At 34.4% G+C, this 21,277-nt stretch overlaps 2 protein-coding genes and 1 long non-coding RNA gene across 8 annotated transcripts; 1 reads left to right on the top strand and 2 right to left on the bottom strand.

Moving 5' to 3' along the window:
* Positions 1 to 707: 707 nt before the first annotated feature.
* Positions 708 to 7,490, bottom strand: LOC110607733. 5 transcript variants are annotated; one of them, XR_006350063.1, is made up of 3 exons: positions 1,345 to 7,393; positions 1,121 to 1,212; positions 708 to 1,030 (listed from the first exon to the last, which is right to left on the bottom strand). It is a non-coding gene; the product is annotated as an uncharacterized LOC110607733 (long non-coding RNA). The 5 variants fall into 5 exon arrangements; XR_006350064.1 differs by having other exon boundaries at positions 708 to 1,001; XR_002486772.2 differs by having other exon boundaries at positions 708 to 1,212; positions 1,345 to 1,567; positions 1,652 to 7,248.
* Positions 7,491 to 10,941: 3,451 nt separating this feature from the next.
* On the top strand, positions 10,942 to 12,170 carry LOC110610167. Its single transcript, XM_021750051.2, has one exon. The coding sequence runs from the start codon at positions 11,185 to 11,187 to the stop codon at positions 12,067 to 12,069; it is 885 nt and encodes a 294-aa protein (XP_021605743.2). The 5' UTR covers positions 10,942 to 11,184; the 3' UTR covers positions 12,070 to 12,170.
* Positions 12,171 to 13,775: 1,605 nt separating this feature from the next.
* LOC110606218 (adenine phosphoribosyltransferase 4) lies at positions 13,776 to 18,297 on the bottom strand. Of its 2 annotated transcripts, XM_021744976.2 has the most exons (7): positions 17,957 to 18,297; positions 17,490 to 17,600; positions 17,309 to 17,353; positions 15,420 to 15,512; positions 14,689 to 14,838; positions 14,274 to 14,332; positions 13,776 to 14,131 (listed from the first exon to the last, which is right to left on the bottom strand). In XM_021744976.2, the coding sequence occupies exons 1-7, from the start codon at positions 18,036 to 18,038 to the stop codon at positions 14,078 to 14,080; spliced, it is 594 nt and encodes a 197-aa protein (XP_021600668.1). In that variant the 5' UTR covers positions 18,039 to 18,297; the 3' UTR covers positions 13,776 to 14,077. The 2 variants fall into 2 exon arrangements, with proteins under 2 accessions (XP_021600668.1, XP_021600675.1); XM_021744983.2 differs by lacking the exon at positions 17,309 to 17,353 and having other exon boundaries at positions 17,957 to 18,286.
* Between the last annotated feature and the right edge of the window lie 2,980 nt (positions 18,298 to 21,277).

Below are 21,277 nucleotides of genomic sequence, written 5' to 3'. Positions count from 1 at the left end.
TTATTCATAGCCAAGTGGATGGAAAGGCAATGGGTAACTGTGTTGTTTTTTCAGACAATGGGCATTTAGTAAGTTAATATATCACACACAGACAATTACAATTTCATTATTATTAAGACTAAATTTCATCAATTTCGTTTTATATGTATTAAATTAACTAGTGACTGGAGGAATAAAATGATAATTCTGAATTTACCAAAAACTGGAAAGCTTATTTGCAAAATTCGATTTTTATTACAAAAATTCTACAAGAACAGAAAAACTCAGAATTGTAGGAATTGGATGCACTTTTTTTTTTTTTTTTTGGGTAAAATGATATATTTTAGCAGGGCTTCCTTCACTCCTATCTCAAAACCAGAGGTATAGCATAGACACAATAGATATCATGATTATAAAGTTTGGCGAGTATTCTTTTAAATTTCTTGCAAGGAATCTCTGGGTACTATTACAACATCCAAATTTCAAAAGAAAGTAAAGAAGAAAATGCATAGGAGTAATCATGATCATCGCATGTGCTTACCCAACTTCTTTATTTGAGTTTAGTAATGCATCACCTTCATCTTCTTATGAAGCAATGATTTTTCAACTGGCAGTAAAGTGGAAAGAAAAACAAACAAAATCATGGTAGTCTCTCTGTGATCTTCCCAAGTTGACCAAACTCTTTAACCTAATTGTATTCTTATTCAATCCCATCATTAAAGCCATAATTAATAGTCAAAATGAGACGACAAGTCCGTCTTTGGAATTACCCTAAAACAAATTATTCGTGGGTGAATTGGTACTAAAACACGGGCGTGCAGGAGTGCACAATGTTAACCAAAGCAAAATCCATATGACTCTGAGAAGAATACGTATAAAGGGAGAAACAGAAAGAGTTTTAATTTCATCATCATAACAAAGAGGGAAAGATGGGACAGAGTCCTTCAAATGATGCAAAATTTATCTATCTTCCATCTTTTGTCAGTCTTTCTCCTCTGAATCTCTCTGCCCAGGTTCTGTCTCTGCCACCGATGATCATTGTACTGATCAACTGGGTAATTTTATCCCAACCCAAACCAAAGGAAAAAAAAAAGATTATCTAAATCCATCATATATTTATTAATAATAAATCCAAACCAACCTCTCTGAGTCCTCGGTACCAGAAATTCAATTTGGCTTCCAGACTTCCAGTGGTCCTAAACCTTTTTGGAACGAGGGAAGACTATTTCCTGGCTGAGGAGAATGTGTCCAAAAATCAGTTGCAATATAACAATGACCAATGTCATGCCATAATCTCCCAAAATGAATTATATATGCATATGCGATATGTCTTGTACAAACTACAGAAGACCCAATTATTCTTACATGTTTGCATCACTCTTTTCTTGGATTTGCACTCCCTCATCATCACCTAAATAAATCAGCCTTTCTTAATTTCTCATCAGCTCACTTTTGTCCTCAGTTTGCTCCTAAATCATAATGAACATCTTGACTAGTCCAACGTTTCAATCTTCAGCTACTAGTGTCGGTCCAATATGCAAGCTTTGGGCGCCCCACGTGGAAGCCTGCACCACGATGAACAGTGGACCTATGTATACACAGAGATTATCGTAGTTCATAAGGTTGCAATTTCATGTCCTTGAAAGTGCAAAATACACTATTTTTAACTTACGCTGATAATTTCTCACATAAATATGGTTGAAACTAAGCATTGTCACTCGCATAAGTATGCACACATAGCCATCCTGCAAGTCTCAGTTTCATATGGATATGGATTAGCTAGCCAGATGATGGTGAACAAGTTCAGGCATTTTTCCTATCCACTCCTGGGTCGAGCGAGAATTATATACTAGTCCTGATGTTTCATTTCATTCTCAAATGTAATAGAATAAATTTTACAAAACTAAAATAACCAAATCGTCTTAATTTTTAACACAAAATTATGTAACTGAGGTTAGGGAAGAAAATTTTCATCTATTATCATGCACTAATGGAATAAAGAGAATTATAACAGACATTTTAAGGAAAAGAAAATTCAAAGTCCGTGCACGGTTTTTTACTTGGTGATTTAACCATAAGGTGAATTATTAAATTTGTATACTAAAGTGTAGGGTCCTCCACAATCAAATATATATAAACATGGAATAATGAAAATTTTTTCGTAGGCAATAATAGAGATTTCCATGATCTTGAACTCATAATTTTCTAATATGATTAAAGAGAACTTACCCTTGTTGTATTACAGACAACGACACAGCTTCTAATCGTTGATAGTGAGAAGGCCCTAAAGCCGTCATAAAACGAAGTTACTATCGACACCAAACATAAAATATTCCTTCTCTGTAAAACCTTTCAAAGCGAATATTACAATGGCATATGGTTAATTTCGATAAAGGCACAAATAATTTCCTGTTTTGGCTGGGCCAGGGCCAGTTCTGTGCTCCAAAAGAGCTTGGAACTAGTTTTAAAGGAAAACCAGGTATCAAGGAAAAATGAAAAACACATGTAGCCGTTCCGCAAGTGGACAAGCTGCAACGACATTTCCATAGCCAAGACAAAACTAGGTCATCACCAAACAGATTCCTCACTTGAAACTTAAATAAGGGCCACCAAATAAAAGAGTAAAATTTCCATGGTAGGACCCTACATTGGTGGAATGGATAAAGACCATCCCCAAATTCTACAGGAATACAATGTGATTGTCAATGCAATGCAGTGTAAACATATTCATAATTCAAAGAATGCATTCACATCTGCTTTAAAGAATGCATTCACATCTGCTTTTCAGAAAGCATTCAGAAATAGACATGTTAAACAATAAATGACAAGGGCCATGTTGGGGTATAAGCCAGACTGTTTTCAAGGTAACAAATGAACATGTAGCAGAAAGGGGTCAGGGAGATCCTTTGATGCCATCAGGTTCAGGTGTCAGTATCGCACGTTAGCTCAACGAATCCAAAACAAATTGTTGAACCTCTTTTTGCCTGGATGTGTTTCACATTTCATCATGAAACAATAGCTATGATGCAACAACCTTATTTCAACAATTAATGTTCTCGCTAATCTAGCAAGTTTACAATGCCTCTTTTCCAAATTGCCTAAAAAGCAAATAAAGGGGGAAAGGCAAATAATCCATCAATCAATCAACCAATCAACATTATCTTATCGGATAAAGCTTATCATGTTGTCATATCCATCCAAAAGGGCACACATTGCATAAATTATTGAGCTAACTGCTTTCCAAATAGGCAACTGTTAACAGTTTCCCTCGCACAACTATATGATAATCACTAATTCCTACCTTCAATGCATTTATACACAACGAACCAATTGGACTCCATGTGTTAAGTATTTACACAAACGGGTCCAAGCCAACAGTAGCTCAAACAGTTAAGCAAACAAAATTTCATGACAGCACTCCTCTGAAGTGGCATGAAATCTTGCAAACAACCTGCAGTTCAATTTAACTAAAACCAAGGCTGGACTCAGTATTACAATTCACACGCTTAGGTATTAGTGACCTTTCTTGTCAATTTGTAGTAAAAGGCTCAATCTACAGCAGAAGTAATATATCCTTTGCTTTTTGCCTTTTCAAGCATTTCTGTATCTGGAGACAAGGAAGACCTAAGATGAACATGCGGCTGACAACAGCAAGTGAACCAACTTCCACACCAGTGAAGGGCAGTGAGAAAGAGTTTTAAGTCCTAATGGATGCATGCATTATATGATATTTGCATCAGCACCACCACTGATGAGAAAAACCCTCCAGTAGCATATATGATGTATGGTTGCTTTTAAAAGAAACATGAAATTTGACTGGAATAACGTACATTAGCAGCCCTAAATAAAACGTATTTTCTATTCTTAGGATCATGATCAATTAAGATTGAAGAAAATGGATAATTAATCAAATTTAAAAGCAGTTGTCGAGATCAACAGAGTGAGTTTGGAAATACGAAGTAGTTATAAGCTCCGGTATTCAATGTCTTTGATGATCATTGAACCAATCATGCAAAATTTTCTCGACATTGCAGACATTTGGAATTTGATATCATTAACTGTATCTGCCATGTAGGGAATTTCAGAAATGTCCACTCAATATATTGCAAAAGAAGCATCTCCTATAGCTTCAACTCCAAAGCATTTACCTTCGACCTTGGCCAACTTTCAGATAAAGCAACAGGCTGCATGCAAAAAAATCAAGCTTGTTTATTACTTCAATATTTTTTTTCAGCAAACTTTGTGATCCAAAAGTTATAGTTTCAAAATATTCCAAGGATTTCTATGTTAAAGAGGAGCCAAAGGTCAAAAAAAAGGGGAGGGACGTACTGCCTAATAAAAGAGAAGTGCAGCCAGCAGATTACCATCCTTACTATTTGTTTTAAGCCCACAATATGTAACTATGCTACTCCCTAACCGAAGGCCAGGAGAGAAACTTTACATTCAATAATGATTGGGAAGGCTGGGACAGGCTACTGGGAATTAAGATGTTTGGGAAGCATAAAATAATCTCAAGCACTGAGCAAGAGAATGGGGTGAAGGTGAGATGAGGGCTTTTTTCATGCCTTTATGTTGAGAAAAGCTTTGCCCTTTGAGCTGACATCATCTGTCTTATCCTGGCTACGCAGTTTTGCGAATAGATTATGTTGATTTCTTCCTTGCAACATTATACTCCTTCAAAACATTTTTGGACAACACAGAGATGTTGCATTCATGGAACAGAAATTCATCACCCTTAGGAACGTGTACAAGCTCTCTTTTTATGGATCCAAAATGATAATCTTCTATCCATCAATTACATATAGGTACGCTATCTAATGTGGATTCTTGGCTTCTAAGTGGAAGTTATGAAGATACAATATTCATAATTCCAATGAAGAAAGAAAAAAGAGGCAAGCTCATGTCATTCCTGATGCCAGTGAAGACAGAAGCAAGCATATGACCCTTTAATAAACAACTATGCTTCGCCAAAGAGGTTATCACCCACTGTCACATCCCCAACAACTGGACAGTTAAAATAGAAATTGATGCATCCTGAGTTCATGATCAGTGACTATCATGTACAAAGGGGGAAACAAAGATTTGCTTACTGTGACCATTCCATCGAGTTCTATAGATATACAAAATTAATAAAAGGTACATCCTATCTCATATCTCTTGAAGTGATTCTTAAGAAAACTATGGATAGCTCTTGGTTCCTTACCGTGCTTCCTCAATCCTCTCTGTTCCAATGGCTACTATGTTCAAAAACTTAATTTACCGTCGATACTTTTGCAAGCACATCAGTACCACACTTCTATGTTCAAAGAGCTCTATCTCTATGAAGAGTCCTATCCTAACTTTACTCATGCCTATAAATAGGGATCAGATAACAACCACCAGGTATAATTCTCTTCTTTCTAATCAGTAATCAGTTCCCATCCTCCACCGTTATTGACTTCCGCATCACAGTGGTTGTCCTTATCAACCAACAAGTTGTGCCAGTTTTGCAGGTCTAGATCCAGCTTTGGAGCACTATACCCAGAGGAATTGCTACCCATCATCATAAACCCACTGAAAAAGGGGAAAAAATTAGAACATCTAACGATGAATAGATTTACTGAAGATGGACATACATAGGATAGAGGCAGATACACTTCCCCCCTTTCCAAAGTTGTGGGAAAAGGCCCTGAGCATTTCAGTTGGCATCTTTTGTAATACTCAGCGAGGTTCAGGGCAATCGAAGAATAGAAGAACTTTTTAGTTTTTACCTGACCCTTCAGATTTACCCTTTAAAATGTATTTTTTTTATTAAAAAAAAAAATCTTCGTAATTGGCCGCATATTAAAATGATAACGGGTATATCTATGTGCATTAGAGCACCTTTCTATACATTTTATGTTTATTAAATTAAGTGATTCGAAACACGCTTGTTTAAAATTTGAACTTCAAATATCTTAAATTGACAAAAAACTCTAACTGAACTCTTAAACCAGAGGCCCATTCAACGAAATGACGATGATTCCTCATCCATGAGCAAACATAACGACAGACCTTCACACCCCTTCATCATGTTCCTTTATCCAGAAATTTTATTTTGCATAAAGAAGGTTACCATAATTATATTTTTTAAAGTAAGAAACTCCAATCCTCCAAACTCCATATGGGCTGGGCAACTCTAATATAATGAGCTTGCAAGTCATCGAATGCAAATAGTTGAAGCCATTTCACAGCAGTGGTCATAAATGTAGGCTGTATGATTGATTGTTGCAGTCGCTACTATAAAATTTTGTACACTTAAAACACACAGGAACCCGGATTTATTAAGCTGCCTAAAACACCAGATATCCAATATTGATAAATGCAATTGCAAAACTCGAATTCTTGCTTCAGGCACTATTCGCTGTTTCATTTACCTAAAAAGTTTCACAAATCGCATGAATTGAAACGGAAGTATACCTTCAAAGACGCTCAAACACGCCCCCAGCCGAAACGTCGAGAAGGAAATGCCTACCGAGCAAAACCGAGAAACTGCTGTCATTGCAGCCCATACACAAACCACCAACACCACAGTCCCCACGACTTTGGTGTCGTCCGCTTAATCAACCGGTGAACAAATCCACCACCCGCCCTCCACTCCGTTAGCGGCAACGGAGGCAACATGCTAGGATTGTAGGGAGCATGGGGGCGGCGATAGATGATGTCGATTATGCCGATGAAGGAGAGGTCGAGGAGGAGGCAGAAAAAGGAGAGGGGAAAGGAAAAGCGGAAGTAATGAGGAGAGTTGGAGGACGAGGAGAAACGAAGCGGACAGGTATGAGAGGAAAATAGAATGAAGTAAAAGAACATGGTGTGGAAGATCAAGAGGTGGCCAGTGGTAGTACTCGCAGTGGTGGCGGATGCGGTAGTGAAGCTGTCAGCGCGTGTCGTGGGAGTTAATTGGAACTCGTACCTGGTCATGGAAACTGGAAAGGACATTAAACGACATTGTTGGTATAGATTGGAGCTTCGGCTCAGTCCAGTAACTGCAATATGGGTTTAAGAACGGTCTAAAAGCCCAAATGGATCTTATAGAGAATTGAGAATTTTACATACAAAAGAAACGTGGACTTCGGGCTATAGATAGTGTGAGAGGGATTTTGGACAATTCAGCGATGGGTAATTACCTAAGAGAACTGATAGGCCGAAGTCAGTGACTGTGAGGGTCCAAATTAGTAGAGAGATCCGGAGGTCCATAAAGATCCAAGTGGGAGTAGGACAGATAGATCTGAGGCTGAGGCTGAGGCTGAGTGGGGACCGCACGCCCCGCAGTTTTGATATCTCTCTCTTTTACCAAAAACCTGCATAAAATCACATGTTATGATGATAAGTCTTTTCCTTGTCAAATTCTGCTTCCCATTTGTGCATTCATCCGATAATCACTCCCCACCTCATCGACAATTTTAGCTTCCTCTGCCTCCCGGCCCCACTTTCCTTCTCCTTTTCTTTCTCTTTTTTCTTTATTCCTTTATTCCACTACCTTGCTCTCTTAATGCCAGTAGACCACAGATTTGAAGCCCACTCTTTAAACAACAAAAATTACTATTACAATAATATTAATTAATTTGGATTTTTTTTTAGGCAAAATAGCAATAATAATAATGCAATTTCACTTCTCTAAAGATAATTACTAGTACTATAGAGGTTATATTATGAGTTAACAGAGGGTTTTTTTTTTTTTTGTGGCAGTGGATGGTAAAGGTATGGTTCCAAAGCTACATTAATTAGAGCTTTGAACGAATCTATGGGATGATGGAGGTGCATAGAGAAAATGACAAATTTATTGAATATAGGAAAGGGGGGGGGGCACTACGTGTATTTAAATCTCTTGCATTCATTGTCCAAAAACGCATTTATCATGTCCTGGATCCATGCCCAACTTGGTCAAATTTTTCCATACCAACACCATACAGGATTTTCCACCAATAAGATTCTGCCAAAACTATGGCTTTTTTTCTTCTTCTTTTTGCATATTAATACGTTTTTTGGATCAGATAAGAGAGTTATTTCAATGAGATTTGCCAAAACTAAGCATATACCCGCAGTCTTTTTCTTACCCATGAAACAAACTAATTAAGCAACTTGATAGTAGATATATGCCAAATAGAAAAATTACATTATTATTTAAACAGTTAAATTTTATTTTTCTCCTTTCATAATTTAATATAGATTAAATATTTTTCAAATATTACTATAATTTTTTCGTATATTGATTTTGATATAAATCTAAATTTAAAACTTTTTAATATAAAATGACTCCATTGATTTACTTACATTACTATATTAACAAGGAAAAAAGAAAAAAAAAGTCAAACTTGATAGATTTAAAGTCTCAAGACTATTTAAAGTGTCTTAATATGGTGTTTCTATATGCTATAGCTTTCTCTCCTTTTTCAATGAATTTGCTAATTTTTAATTTAAAACAAAGGGGAGAGAAAGATAGAGTTTAGGCTTATTAATGAAGCTCATAAATTTCATTCACATTATGAGAAATTTATAATGTACCAAAATATATACATAAACCCATGAAGAGAGAGAGAGAGCAGAAAGAATATATTTGCATCCATAGAGGTAACAAGTTGCAGGCAGGCCCTTCCTAGCAAATGGTCATGGTATAGTTGAGGTTAAAAAGAATAGCATGTGAAGAAAATTAAAAGAGAAAAAAGAAAAGTGGTGAAAAGGCTAAAAAAGTAGAAATTTTGGGGTTCGTTAAGATTAAGCACGCCAAATGGAACGCAGTTCCCGGGGCTCATACAGATTCTTCAAGCGTGAGGCTAAAGCCTGCCAAAGACTCCTTACTCATCAGCCCCACCACGGCGCTACCCATTTCCATCTTAACCCACACACCTCTCACACTAATTAACCACACTTTCTCACCAATTATTATCAAAGTAATCTCCTATTTTAATTTTTTTTAAATGATATTTGAAAAAAATAGTTAATTTAAATACTACCCATAATATTTATTGATAAAAAAAAATAATAAGCACTCTTTTCGAGTAAAAAAATCAATCTAGGTGTGATTATAGTTGTAATTCAAACTGAATGATGATAATGATGATACCAAATGTGCAGACCGTGACCACACCAATTCTCAAGATTTGGTGTCTGGTAAGGAAAATTTTATTTACAGATATCAATGTTGTCGGCTCCAGATGCAACTGCAAGCCATTATCCCAAGAAGCACCAAACTTTTGTTAAATAGCGACTTATGACCTATAATGGGTAGAGACTAGTCTTAGTTTAATGGAGTATAGTATTAAAATTTGATAAAGAATTTGCAAAAACGTGGAGGAAAATTGTCGTTTTACTTGTTTAAATTTCAGTGCTTTTTCAGATGCATTCTCTCTGCCAGTTTAAGTTTCCATTCTCTTTCTATATTCTTCTATTCCCATCTGCACCCACTTTCAAACTCCCATGAAAGATTCCATCTTTGCTCCTCTTCACCATTTTTTTTTTCTTTTTTTCAGGGAAAGGAATTCAAGATAAAGTAGAAAATTCATCACTTGGGTAATAATATTTCTTAATAATTCCACGAAATCAGTATCATTCTTTCAAAAATAAATTGATGAAAATATAAATTACGTGTCATCCCTTTTTATTGATCTCCTTCTCCGAACATGAGTGAGATTCAATCTTCCATCCTTTTGTTAAGGAGAAGTAAGCAACCTTTAATAAAGTTTTTTTTTTAATAATTATTTTACTTATCTTCAATAAAAAGGATGATGTCAAATTAATTATTTTACTTGTCAAGTTAGTTAGCATTTTGTCAGTTTTTGTTATACATTTGATTAGTTTGAAAACTCCAACTTAGACTTTTTCATTCTCATAATATTTTAGATTTCAGTTGTCTTTGATTTCCCTTTCTTTTTTTTAAAAAAAAAAAAAAAAACTCTCTCTCAAATGTAACCTAAATGAACGGTGCAATAAGAATATTAATATTTCTTTAAATATAAAGTTGATGGGTTTTTTTATATATTATAATAATTAATATTAAAAAAAACCACCTGCTCTAAATTTCATCTGTATAACTAAATCCATTAAAACATTCGATTTTAAAAAAAAAAGAATTGACTTTTTTTAATAATTGACTTTTATAGTTAAATATAGCCAATTTGAGCTATTCAACTAAGCATACGATAATAGAGTGATGATATTAGGAGAAAATAAAGGTTGAATATTTTTTTTCATAATTTTGAGAATGAGTTTATTTATAAATATGATAAATTAATTATTGTTTGAAAAATAAGAAATTAAAATTTAAGAAAAACCATAAGAAAGGATATTGAAATTACAGCATGGATGGTTTGGTCAAAGATGGTGAATGGAGTGTAAAAAAGAACAAAAAGGGAAACTATGGTGCAGGTGCATAGGCTTTTTCCTGTTGCAGTGAAACTTGTAGCTTACCAATAAATAACAGAGTACTTGTTGTTGGTTGCTTTGATTTGAAGAAGCATCAAAGCCATGAAAGCATTCAAAATTTCAGATGGCAGCATAGCCTTTAATAGAAAATGACCTCACCATTCATTTTAATGCTAATATTAAGTTTTATCTCACCATGCACACTAACATTCATTATTTTATACAATACTTCAATGAATTAAAGAAAAAAAATTAACTTAATTATATTTTTTTATAATAAAAATTAAACAATTGACGTTTAAAATATACAGACCGACTCAGAAAAAATAAACAAAAACAACTTAGAAAATCAATCTCTATTTTTTTTTTAAATATAATCAAAATTAAAAAATTTTAATTACGAATTTTCATTTATGGCCCTCGACTCAAAGAACAGACTGGAGCCTGAGTTTGCGAGAGCCACCTTATCAGAAAAAAGTGGCATTATTGTCATTATATCCCCACAATGAACAATCGATTTAATTAATATCGCGCCATGTGTCCCTTTCATCCTTGTCCTTCCTTCAAACAACAATACATATACCCGAGAACGCAGAAACAAAAGCAGAAAAATTCCAAAAAATAAAAAAGAAAAACGCCAGACCCCAAATGGAACCTCGATGTTCTAGAGTGAGAAACTCATTAACTCAAGAGAGAAAAAGAGTTATGGAAGAGAAATTCTCAAGGATTTGAAACACCAAAACAGGAGAGAAACTCTTTGCTTGCTTCTTATACGTAAGTTTTTAAGAGAGGAAACAGAAGATCCGATTGGGTTTTGTTCGTTTAATGGCGAGCGGGTGGATGAGGTCTCTGCAATGTAAATCCAGAGCTGCTGAAGACGTTTTTATCCCCAACCCCAAACATTTAATACCCAGTTCCAGTTGCAGGAAGAGCGCTCAGAGCATCAAAGACGTTATTGATACCGCCACTTCCACCATGCAACAGAGACCCACAAAGCCCAAGCACCATTTCCACCACCACCAGCGACAGAAGCAACAGAAATCCACTACCATTTCCCCAAACCACACCAAACCCAAACCTAAGCCCGAACCCGTGTCGGCTCCCGCTTCACGTTCTCGTTCTGCCCGTAACCCCGACCCGCTATTTCCGGCCCTGACCGAGGTTCCCGACGGCCACCCTTCACGTAATGTTGTAGAAATTATATTCCACACAAGCTGGAGTAACAAGTCTTTCCCAGGTCGGATCGAGATGATTTTCAAAGTCCACAACGGGTCGAGAACAGTATCACGGTTCGAAGAGTATAGGGAGATGGTAATAACCCGAGCCGGATTGTCTGGAGGGAGCACGTGGGAGGAGAATGCTCGGTGCGTCGCGGACGGGAATGAGATGATGCGATTCTACTGTCTGGGTCCCACAGGAGGCGTTCATGAAGCCCGTGGAGGCGCGTGGGTTTTCCCGGGAGGAAAGGGGGCTGCGATTTGCACATTTTCAGGGAGCGGCGGAGCGCACGAGAGTGCTGGAGGTGGGAGTGGAAGGAGAGCGATGCTAGTGTGCCGAGTGATAGCGGGTCGGGTATCGAAACAGATGGAGTTGGAATCGTTGTTGAAGGGGCAGGTCGGATTTGACTCGGTGAGTGGGGAAAATGGGCAGTTGCTGGTGTTTGATCACCGTGCAGTGTTACCGTGCTTTCTTATTATCTATAAATTGTAAAATACGCTGAAATTATTTCCTTTTTTTTTTTCTTTAAATTTCTGTCGGATTGTTTTCATTTGACATTTTTCAACCCAATTTTTCCTTCCTCGTTGATTTGCAATTTTTGGACCATTTATATTTTGTAAGGTTTAAGAGAAAAATTGGGTTGATAGATGCTAATTAATCACCTTTTTTTTTTTTTTCCCTTTAGATTGTAGTAATATTTGATTTTTTTTTCTTATTTTACAATTAACTATTTTAATGCAACTGCAACACGAGTTAAAATGTTTAATTTAATGTAATTGTTTTTTTTTGTTTGTTTTGAAATGGCTTTTTCCATCTGTCATGACGAAATTTTAAATGAAGTGAAATACCAACTATTTTGAATAATATACAATGAAATTTATCAAACACAAGTGTCCTTGGAAGAAAAAAGGAAAAGAAAAGAAAAGAATGATGATGAAGTAATGATACAGAGTCTCTCAGTCTTTGATCTTTTAGTTTGGTTGTTATTAAGTGGAAATGTTGAACTTACAATGATGATATTGGCAACAGAAGATCTATGATTTTATCGTGGAGATGATTGTTTGGTAATGATTTAGTAGGGAATTTATTTATTTTTTTTAAAAGAAGCATTGACTATTTGGTTGTGTTGTTTTAATTTCAAAAAGTTAGAGATATAAGATTAGACAGTCTAGGAATTTCAATTCTAAGATTTCGGCATTTCTCTGCCTTTACAATGTGGCTTTTACAATTAAGAAATTGAAAAAGAAAAAAAACAATTGGAAGTGAGATTAAAGTATTTTGATTTGAATGGCAAATCAAACACATGAGAGACTGTTTTGTTTTACATTAAAAAAACAAGTAATTACATATATTTTTTCCACAAATCAGGTTTTTATAATTAAAAGATTCAGTCAGCATTCCCAAAAAAAAAAAAAAAATTGAATGAAGTTATCAAATTTGGAACCAAAGGTGAATATGATAGTTATCATTTTCTTCTCTCTTTTATTTTATGTGTGGGAGAGGTTGGTGAAAAGGAACTTTCTAGTCAGTATTCACAACTAAGCAAAAGTGAAAAATGAATAAATAAATAAAATCATAACTTCTTGTCACTGAACGCAAATAGTATTTAGATTTAGTATAATAATCATTAAATAGAACCAAACTGGTAGGGAAGATGAATGAATAACAAGCAAAGCAAAGCAAAATGAATTAGTAACATCTGAAGCATTAAAATTCCTAGTTTGTGCACACTTCTCTTCAACAAAAACTTTGGTGGTGCAGTTGAATTAACTTCCCTTGGCAGACAGTGAGAAGGCAAAATTATGGTATTTGGTCACCGTCTTTGATGGGCACTTCAAACCTATGTTCTTCCTGAAAGCTCCCATTTATCCTACCATGCCTATATCTGTCTCTCTGTTTTGATTTATCAAGCAAACATGTGTCAAGTTGTTCGGATCTCTTTTTCCACCACCCTGCTTTCCATTGACCACATTGGACCCTTTTTATATAACAACAAATAATTTCACAGATTTATTGCAAATGACTTCTCTGTTTAGATCCTTTTTGGACCTAATTCAAAAGCATATGCTTTGTCAGTCGTGACAAACTGGGAGATTTGGACCAACCCAATAAAATTGGGCATGCTTGTCAAGCCTGCTACAAAATTATGCATAATGGGTTGTTCTTGTCTAATTGTCAATAGCGCATGCACAGCAACGTAAACTCGCAACATAAATTCATTTTCCAGAAAGGGGGAAAAAATGAGAGATTCCTACAAGCCTTTCTTCTTTTTTTTTTTTTTTTTTTTTTTTGTTTTTCAAATCCAGCCATTCACATAAACTCAATGTTTCTAAGCTACAAGGTAAAATAAGGGTTTCAACCATCATTGTTCTTCGATAATTCATTAATCATGGAAATGGTGGGGCTAAATGAAAAGAGTTTCCAGATGAGTGACCACCAATATCCCTCCAATGTACGTTTCCTCGTGCTGAAACCATTGTTGGAGAATCATATTTGCTCGCTAATGGGATTCCACAAGTACATACAAGGGCTTCCCATTCAATTTCTCTCGACCCTGCCAAATCCAGTATTATGCAGTCAGACCCATTATCAATTAGAGGCCTAAACAGCTAAAACTCAAGCAGCATATTACAAGGGAACAATCTCTTTAGGATTGTTACTCTCACATGGAGAGAAACAAGGGGCAATGAGCTCACCTTTAAATCTGGTAATTCGATTACACAAGCACATTCAACAACTTCTGCTCCAACACGTTCTGCGAAACAATATATTCCAATTCATTAGAAGCTCAAGCAGCATTCATATTTGAGTAATATTTAAGGCAATACAATTGGGATGAAATTGAGCATGCATTCAGCATCATTATTGAAAATGAAAGTTGCTAGAGCAGCCAAATTAACCAAGCCAAGTTATTGATCAGCCAATGACGTTTTTTAAGTTCGAGGACATTCAGACAATTGGATAATAAGAAACATTTAATTCATAGTCTGCAAGAAGCAAATTCTTCTTTGTTTAACAACTATAAAGTATCAACATTTCAGCAAAAGGGTAACTTATCATGAAGAAAAGAAGAGGTAATTGTGGATTTAAAAGATTTGATGATGTAGTTACCCAGTAAATTTATAGCAGCACGCAGAGTGCCACCAGTGGCAATCAAATCATCAACCACCAAAGCACGTTCACCTGAATGGACTGCTCCAACATGCATCTCAAGGCAGTCACTTCCGTATTCCAGATCGTAATCTTCTTTAATAACTTCACCTGCAACAACACAATATGTTAGCACTCACGATGATAAGAGCATCTAGTTGAACTCAGGAGGTCCAAGATTCAACACCCCAGTCTCCTATCCTCTTTATCTTTGGCGAAAAAAACAAAAGGGACAATATATTACTACACAGGACACGCCATAGAATGAGAAAGAGAGAGACTTCAAAATAATCACTTGTTACCGTAGTCAATAAGAAGACAAAAATCAGTATTCCATTATTTTTCTGATAGTACAAACTGAGCAATATAGCCATGTCTTATCACTATGACACCAAGTCAAATCAAGACAAAGCATGTCAGAGATATAAGACACTGCTTTGCTTCACATAAAACATTACAGGATATATTAAAAATTAAGTTTAGCCTATTTCTCCACATCAGGTCATGGCATAGACTGATTGGAAAATCCCTTCATCTGAATTACATTTTCATGCAGTTCAGAAATTATATAGCTCCCAAATATTGAGAATACATTACAGAGTCTATAGAACTACACAATGGGTCCATCAGGAGGGAGGACTGGCAATTTTCAGCTGTACACAAAGAAAGTAAATACAGAGACAAAGAAGTACCTGGCAATTTCTTTGGTTTTCTCATTGGAACAAACTTTGCTCCAATTGCCAAAGCAATAGGAGGTCCAAAAATGAATCCTCGGGCTTCTATGCCTGGAAAAGAGATTCCCTTATATTTCAGAACTAAATAACTTCAAAAGATTTTCTCCATTGCATAAACATTTAACTACATGGAGAAAAAATATAGTGAAACAAATGAATTCCTCCAATTTTCAGCACTTGATAATAAAGTTGAATGCTGAGATATCAAAACAAGTGATTTCTCCTTTTGAGGGAAAGAAATGAAATGTTCATAAAATTTAGAATAGACAGCTAGCAGAAACAGGCACATGTTGCGCTCTATTCTCACCATGCCCTATCCAAGAATTTATAGCAATTGAACAAGAAGCAATATTTTCTATCATTAAGTTATGCCCCAGTAAGAATTATGCATGACAAGAAAAATTCAATCTCTGCCACCATTTCATAACACCATTGCAGATCTTATCATGAAAGACCTTAAGATGTCATGAGAATACAAAGATGAAGCACTAATGCTGATCCATCCAAATAAAATAAAAATAAAAATAAACTGTTTATCACAAGTTAGAACTGTTTATCAAAACCTTTGTCAGAAAAACAGGCATATCCATGACAAGAAACTGCCCACAGTAGTTTAACATAGAATATTAGAGATGAGGGTTATGATATGCCTCCAATTTTCAAAATATGTCAAAAATAATAAAAAGCAGTATGAAAAAGACAACAATAATATGTCAAAAAATGTGAGTAGTTTAAGCTTAATGGTTGAGTGTGACATAGACCTATAATGCATTCTCTGAACTGGGTCTTCCACTGATCAACCCTATTATGAGCACATGCTCTGGACCTAATCCAGCGGATAACATCAACTAGGCAGACAAAAGATAAGAAGATGCAGATATCTTTATCTCACAGAGGAAAATGCCACAACTTTTCCATGTGAGACTATAATTTGGAGAGAAGATTCCGCCTACGTATGAAGTTTCTCATGAACACAACAAGACAACAGACGTCCAGATGAGCACATAAAGAGACATATTCTAATGCCACACATTAGGACAAACCACATATATACTAAATGTTGACCAAATCCTTTGGAATCCAAAATATAATCATAATAAGGACCAATACCACTGCTCATCTTTGTACAAGTTTTGTGGGAGCAATAGCACATCATGTGTATCTGGAACTTCGCTATTGGTCGTGAAAGCCAGAAAACTCATCATCTACAGTCCTTTATTACAGAAACTTGCTAATCAATTTATGATGCAAATGTGCAAGTAAAACACTACTTGGCTAACAAGATTTGCCATAGAGAATACAATGATTCATCGCCTAAACTCCTCAGTTTATCACACAAGTTAGCAACAAAATGGAAACAGGAAACAGACGGCATCAGGATAAAGAGAAAAAAGTATAAACATGAAGCATAGGAATGGGATAAACACATGTGAAGTGCCCAATCACACAATGGAGCCAAAATAAACCGGCCCAATGTTAACTTGGATTATTTGGGTCCACTTCCTTTTGAACAAGGTGGGCATCCATCACCAACCACCATCAATCCACTCAAATCAGATCCCAGCACATGCCCACAGCGCCAAAAACAGCAACGACAGAGGGAGAGAGAGCAAGCAAATGATAGCCGCTCAAAAGGAGAATTGAACAGAGAGAAAGCAATCAATGGCTCATCCCACTAACAAAGCCCATTAGTCAAACAAGAAATCCTTCTATTACACCCCACCCAAAAAAAAAAAAAAGAAAAATTGAAAAACACAGTGAGATATCACATAAAAGGTACAGTCACTTCCAATTTGCATCAACTGTCCTAAAAAAGCATTCATAAAAAAAGGGAACCAGAAACTCACACACACACTGGTGGATTTTGCTCTGTAAGCAATGGACCCCACCACCTTCAACCCCAAATCAAAGAGATAAAAAGTTGTTAAAAAGCCTTAAATCAAATCTTTAAACCTCAAAAATGAAACCTTGAAAAAAGAAAAAGAAAGTATTGAAAAGTAGAAATGGGGTTCGTCTTGTGTCGTCTACCTGCAACAACTGAAATGTTTTCCCCTTTGTATCGCTCAACGAACAAATCGATCGTGTCCTTGAATGCTTTAGGATCCAGTAATAGAGTTGTGATATCCTGAAACATGATACCTGCCAATTGCCACGCTAAACCATAAGAATGAATTTTCCTTTTATACGTATAAACTTCTTTTGTGAGGCAATAAATGACAGGCATCATAAGGAAATAAAATCTTTGAAATCTTGGAGGATAAATAAACCTTCATTTTAAAACATTATAAGAAGCAGTACAAAATTTAGTATCCAGGAGAACTTATGGGTGTCTTTTTATTTAAGCTCAGTTGTGCAAACTACTAATTAAAGACCACTTCTGGTGATCAGGATCATTTATGGGAAGAAAAAATGGGTACTTTGTAAATTTTTTTTCCCTGCATTATTTTCAGCTATAAAATAGAATAAAAGGGTGGAAAGCAAAAAAGCAAAGAAACCTTCTCTGGGGAAATCGGGCACGACTCCAATCTTAGTTTGGATGCCATTGATACGAGGATCTTGCTCTCTGTAAGCCGACATTGTATCTGTTGTTGTATCTAACTAGTATATAGGTTGTGTATGCAATAGAGAAACAACTAGAGAGAAAGAAAAAAGGACTCTCCCTGCCCTTCCCTACTCCTCCCTGCTTGTTTCTCAGTTCAAAAGAGAAAAAGAAAAGCTAGAACTGAGAGGGAAAAAAATAGAGAGCAGAGAGATAAAGAAGAGAAAGTGACGTATTTATAGAGAGAGAGTGAGCGCTCTTCAAAAGGAGAGAGAGAGGGAGAGGAAATGCAAGGAAATATAACGGTGGAAGTAAAAGAAGAGAAGAGCCTCGTGATTCCACTTTTTTTTTTAAAAAAAACTTTTTTTCAGTTTTAACGCCTCTGTCTCTCGGCCTTTATACGGTTAAGAAGCTGGGCGGCTTGTCGTTTTGGTCGGGATTTCGCTCGCTTCTCGAGTTGGGTCATAAAATTTCTTGGTTTTGCGCTTTACTATACTCATTTCCATAATATAATTTTGAAATTTAACAATTTTATAAATTAATCTCTATTTTTATTTAATTATTAAATTTTCCTCTGACAATAAAACTGCCTTTTTAATTAAAATTTAACGTTAGAATATCATAATTAATATTTCAGATTTTATTTTTTATAATAGTTTAATTTTGATATCCACATTCTTATATTTTAATATTATAATAATTTAATTTATTAGATTTAATATTATTTTCAATGCTCTAAATTTGAATTTTTCCCTTTTTAGCAATATAATTAACTCAATCAATAATTTAAAAAATTAAATTTACTCTTTAATAAGATGGAAACAAAATAAAGAATGAAAGGAAAATAACTGTTTGGTTTTTGGCAGTTCAGTGGTCCATCTCGGAAGACATAATGAAGGGAGTTTCAACATCCACATCTAATTTGCAATAGTTGGGAGACATTGCTTATTAATTATTATTTTTTTTCGAAAGTGCTTATTAATTAATTTATTAACAAATATCTTTCAAATTCTAGTAAATTCCAAAATTCTAATTGTTTAATAAAAAAAAATGTAATTAAATATAGTAAGTCAAATTGAAAATGAATAAATAGATGGGTTGCTTTCAAATCTTGCATAGTAATATTCTGTGGGCAGCCCTCATCACTTTCATGTTAATCGAAATATCTTTATCTCATTTGCATGCAACATTTATTTAAACAACAACCTAACATCTGCCTCCCTTGATTAATTTTTTTTTTTTTACTTTTTATTGCATATTTTAATTATGATTATATATTGCTTTCCAAATAAGAAATTATGGTAGGATAATCATTTGGAAATTAGTTGCCACAAAATTACAGGGAAATAGTAAATTGTTTGAAGCGGTGGCATGTCAGGATTGGATTCCAGCTTTCATATATGTTTATGTTTTGTATTGTTTATACATAAGCACAAACCAGAGAATGGCTTTGACAGGTGCGAAAGAGCAATTTCTTTAATTTGATAATTAAAAAAAATTACAGAAATTATTAATTGTGATTTATGATTTTATTATTTTTTCATAAATTTATATATATATATATATATATATGGGAGCAGCATTGGGACCAACCGACAACCCCTCGTCACAAATGACAAACCCTTGTTGTTGTTCCAGAATTTCTTTCTTTATCTTCTCAGTTTACATTAATTTAATTAATCAAATTTTTAATCTCTCTCAACGTGGAGATATTCACCATGTGCTTTGCAATTCAAAATGCACTAATTCTTTTTTTTTTTTTATGGCAGTTTTTGTTATTACTTATATGAGAAATCTTTTTATAAATATATATTAATTTGTATAGAAATTATATATTTCATATTATAAATTTGTATAAAATGATAATTTTTTAAAAGCTTATAAAAAAAAGTAAAAACACCATAGAATTTTAATTTTTAAAAATATATGTTTATAATTAATATATATATATATATATATATATTCTTTTAAATTATTACTATTTTTATTAATGCAATATATTTTTTGTAATATAATTAATTAAAAATATTTATTTTAGAAATAATTTAAAGTGCAATATAAAAATATCGTAAAATTTTATTTATTTTTTTTGATAGGATTGACTATAAAAGTCAGCCATTTTCATTGGTTAATGGGATAAATATTTTCAAATACCATTTAAAAATTTAATTTTATTTGATGAGTTGTAGCTTTTTTTGATAAAAAAAATGTAAATAATAATAAATAAGTGATAACAAGAAAAGTAAAAAAATATGCGAATAGACATGTTAGTAAATTTTGAAAACCAGTGCCATACCCATACTTAATGCGTGGCGTGACCCTGGTTGAGCCATTTTGATGAATAGCTAGCCTCATTGGGTCCAAACCAACCCACTATCCTCCCACCTCCGCGGGGCCCTACAGAGTAGGGAGTGAGGGAGAGGTGGTAGAGCATATTTAGGGTAGTAGGAATAGTAAAATGTAGGGTAGAGTACCCTAAAACATAAATAGGGGGGGAGAAGTGGGGTCCGTTGGGTTTGGTACTTCATTGGGGTATCTCTTGGTAGATAGCCTGAGATCTTGTTGTCCCCACTTTCACACATCCCCCTCGTTGCCAAATCTAAGCTCACCACCACCGCCAAATGCTCCCTTTTCTTTTGTCCTTTTTTTTTTTTTATTTTAATTATTAACAACAGCTGACAATTTTTTTAATAATGCTATATTATTTCGTAATTAATAATTAAAAGGTTTTAAAATTTAGTGAAAAATTGTAAATTTCATTAAGTTCAAAACTCAAAACAAAAATATAAGATTTTGTTTAATGCTTGTGCCATTTTAATCAATTTATTTTTTTGTCAATGGGTATTTTTTAAAGTCAAATGATATAAAAAATCAATAAAATTGGTGATTATTTTGAAAATATATTCATTAGTTTAGGTCATCTCTAACGCTGCGCTAATTTTCATTTTGGCGTTGGAGATGGGCCTCCAACGCTGCACCAAAATCCAACGGGATTTTGGCGCTCGCTACAGTGTCATGCCAAATATCGCGTGACACTGTAGCAGCGCTATTTTTTTTTTTTTTTATAATATAATTTAAAATTTATTTTTTTATTTTTTAAATTATAATATAATTCAAATTTATATATATTTTTAATTAAGTTTAATTTTTTTTCACTTTTATAATTTTTTATATTTTTAATTTATTTTATATTTTTATAATTATTGAAAATTAATTTAAATTAATATATTCATAATTATAAATAATATTTATAATAAATTAATTTATTTATAACATA

Source organism: Manihot esculenta, chromosome 2, assembly GCF_001659605.2.
Source record: "Manihot esculenta cultivar AM560-2 chromosome 2, M.esculenta_v8, whole genome shotgun sequence".
Taxonomy (NCBI): Eukaryota; Viridiplantae; Streptophyta; class Magnoliopsida; order Malpighiales; family Euphorbiaceae; genus Manihot; species Manihot esculenta.
The sequence above is the reverse complement of the archived record's forward strand: the minus strand, read 5'-3'. Positions and strand labels throughout refer to the sequence as shown.

Excerpts from the sequence above, each read along its gene's own strand:
- LOC110610167 (XM_021750051.2), top strand. The coding sequence starts at position 11,185 with ATGGCGAGCGGGTGGATGAGGTCTCTGCAATGTAAATCCAGAGCTGCT.
- LOC110606218 (XM_021744976.2), bottom strand. The coding sequence starts at position 18,038 with ATGTCGGCTTACAGAGAGCAAGATCCTCGTATCAATGGCATCCAAACT. Across the intron at positions 17,354-17,489 it reads AAACATTTCAGTTGTTGCAG|GTGGTGGGGTCCATTGCTTA; the intron begins GTAGACGACACA and ends TTGGGGTTGAAG. Across the intron at positions 14,132-14,273 it reads TCGAATTACCAGATTTAAAG|GGTCGAGAGAAATTGAATGG; the intron begins GTGAGCTCATTG and ends TGGATTTGGCAG.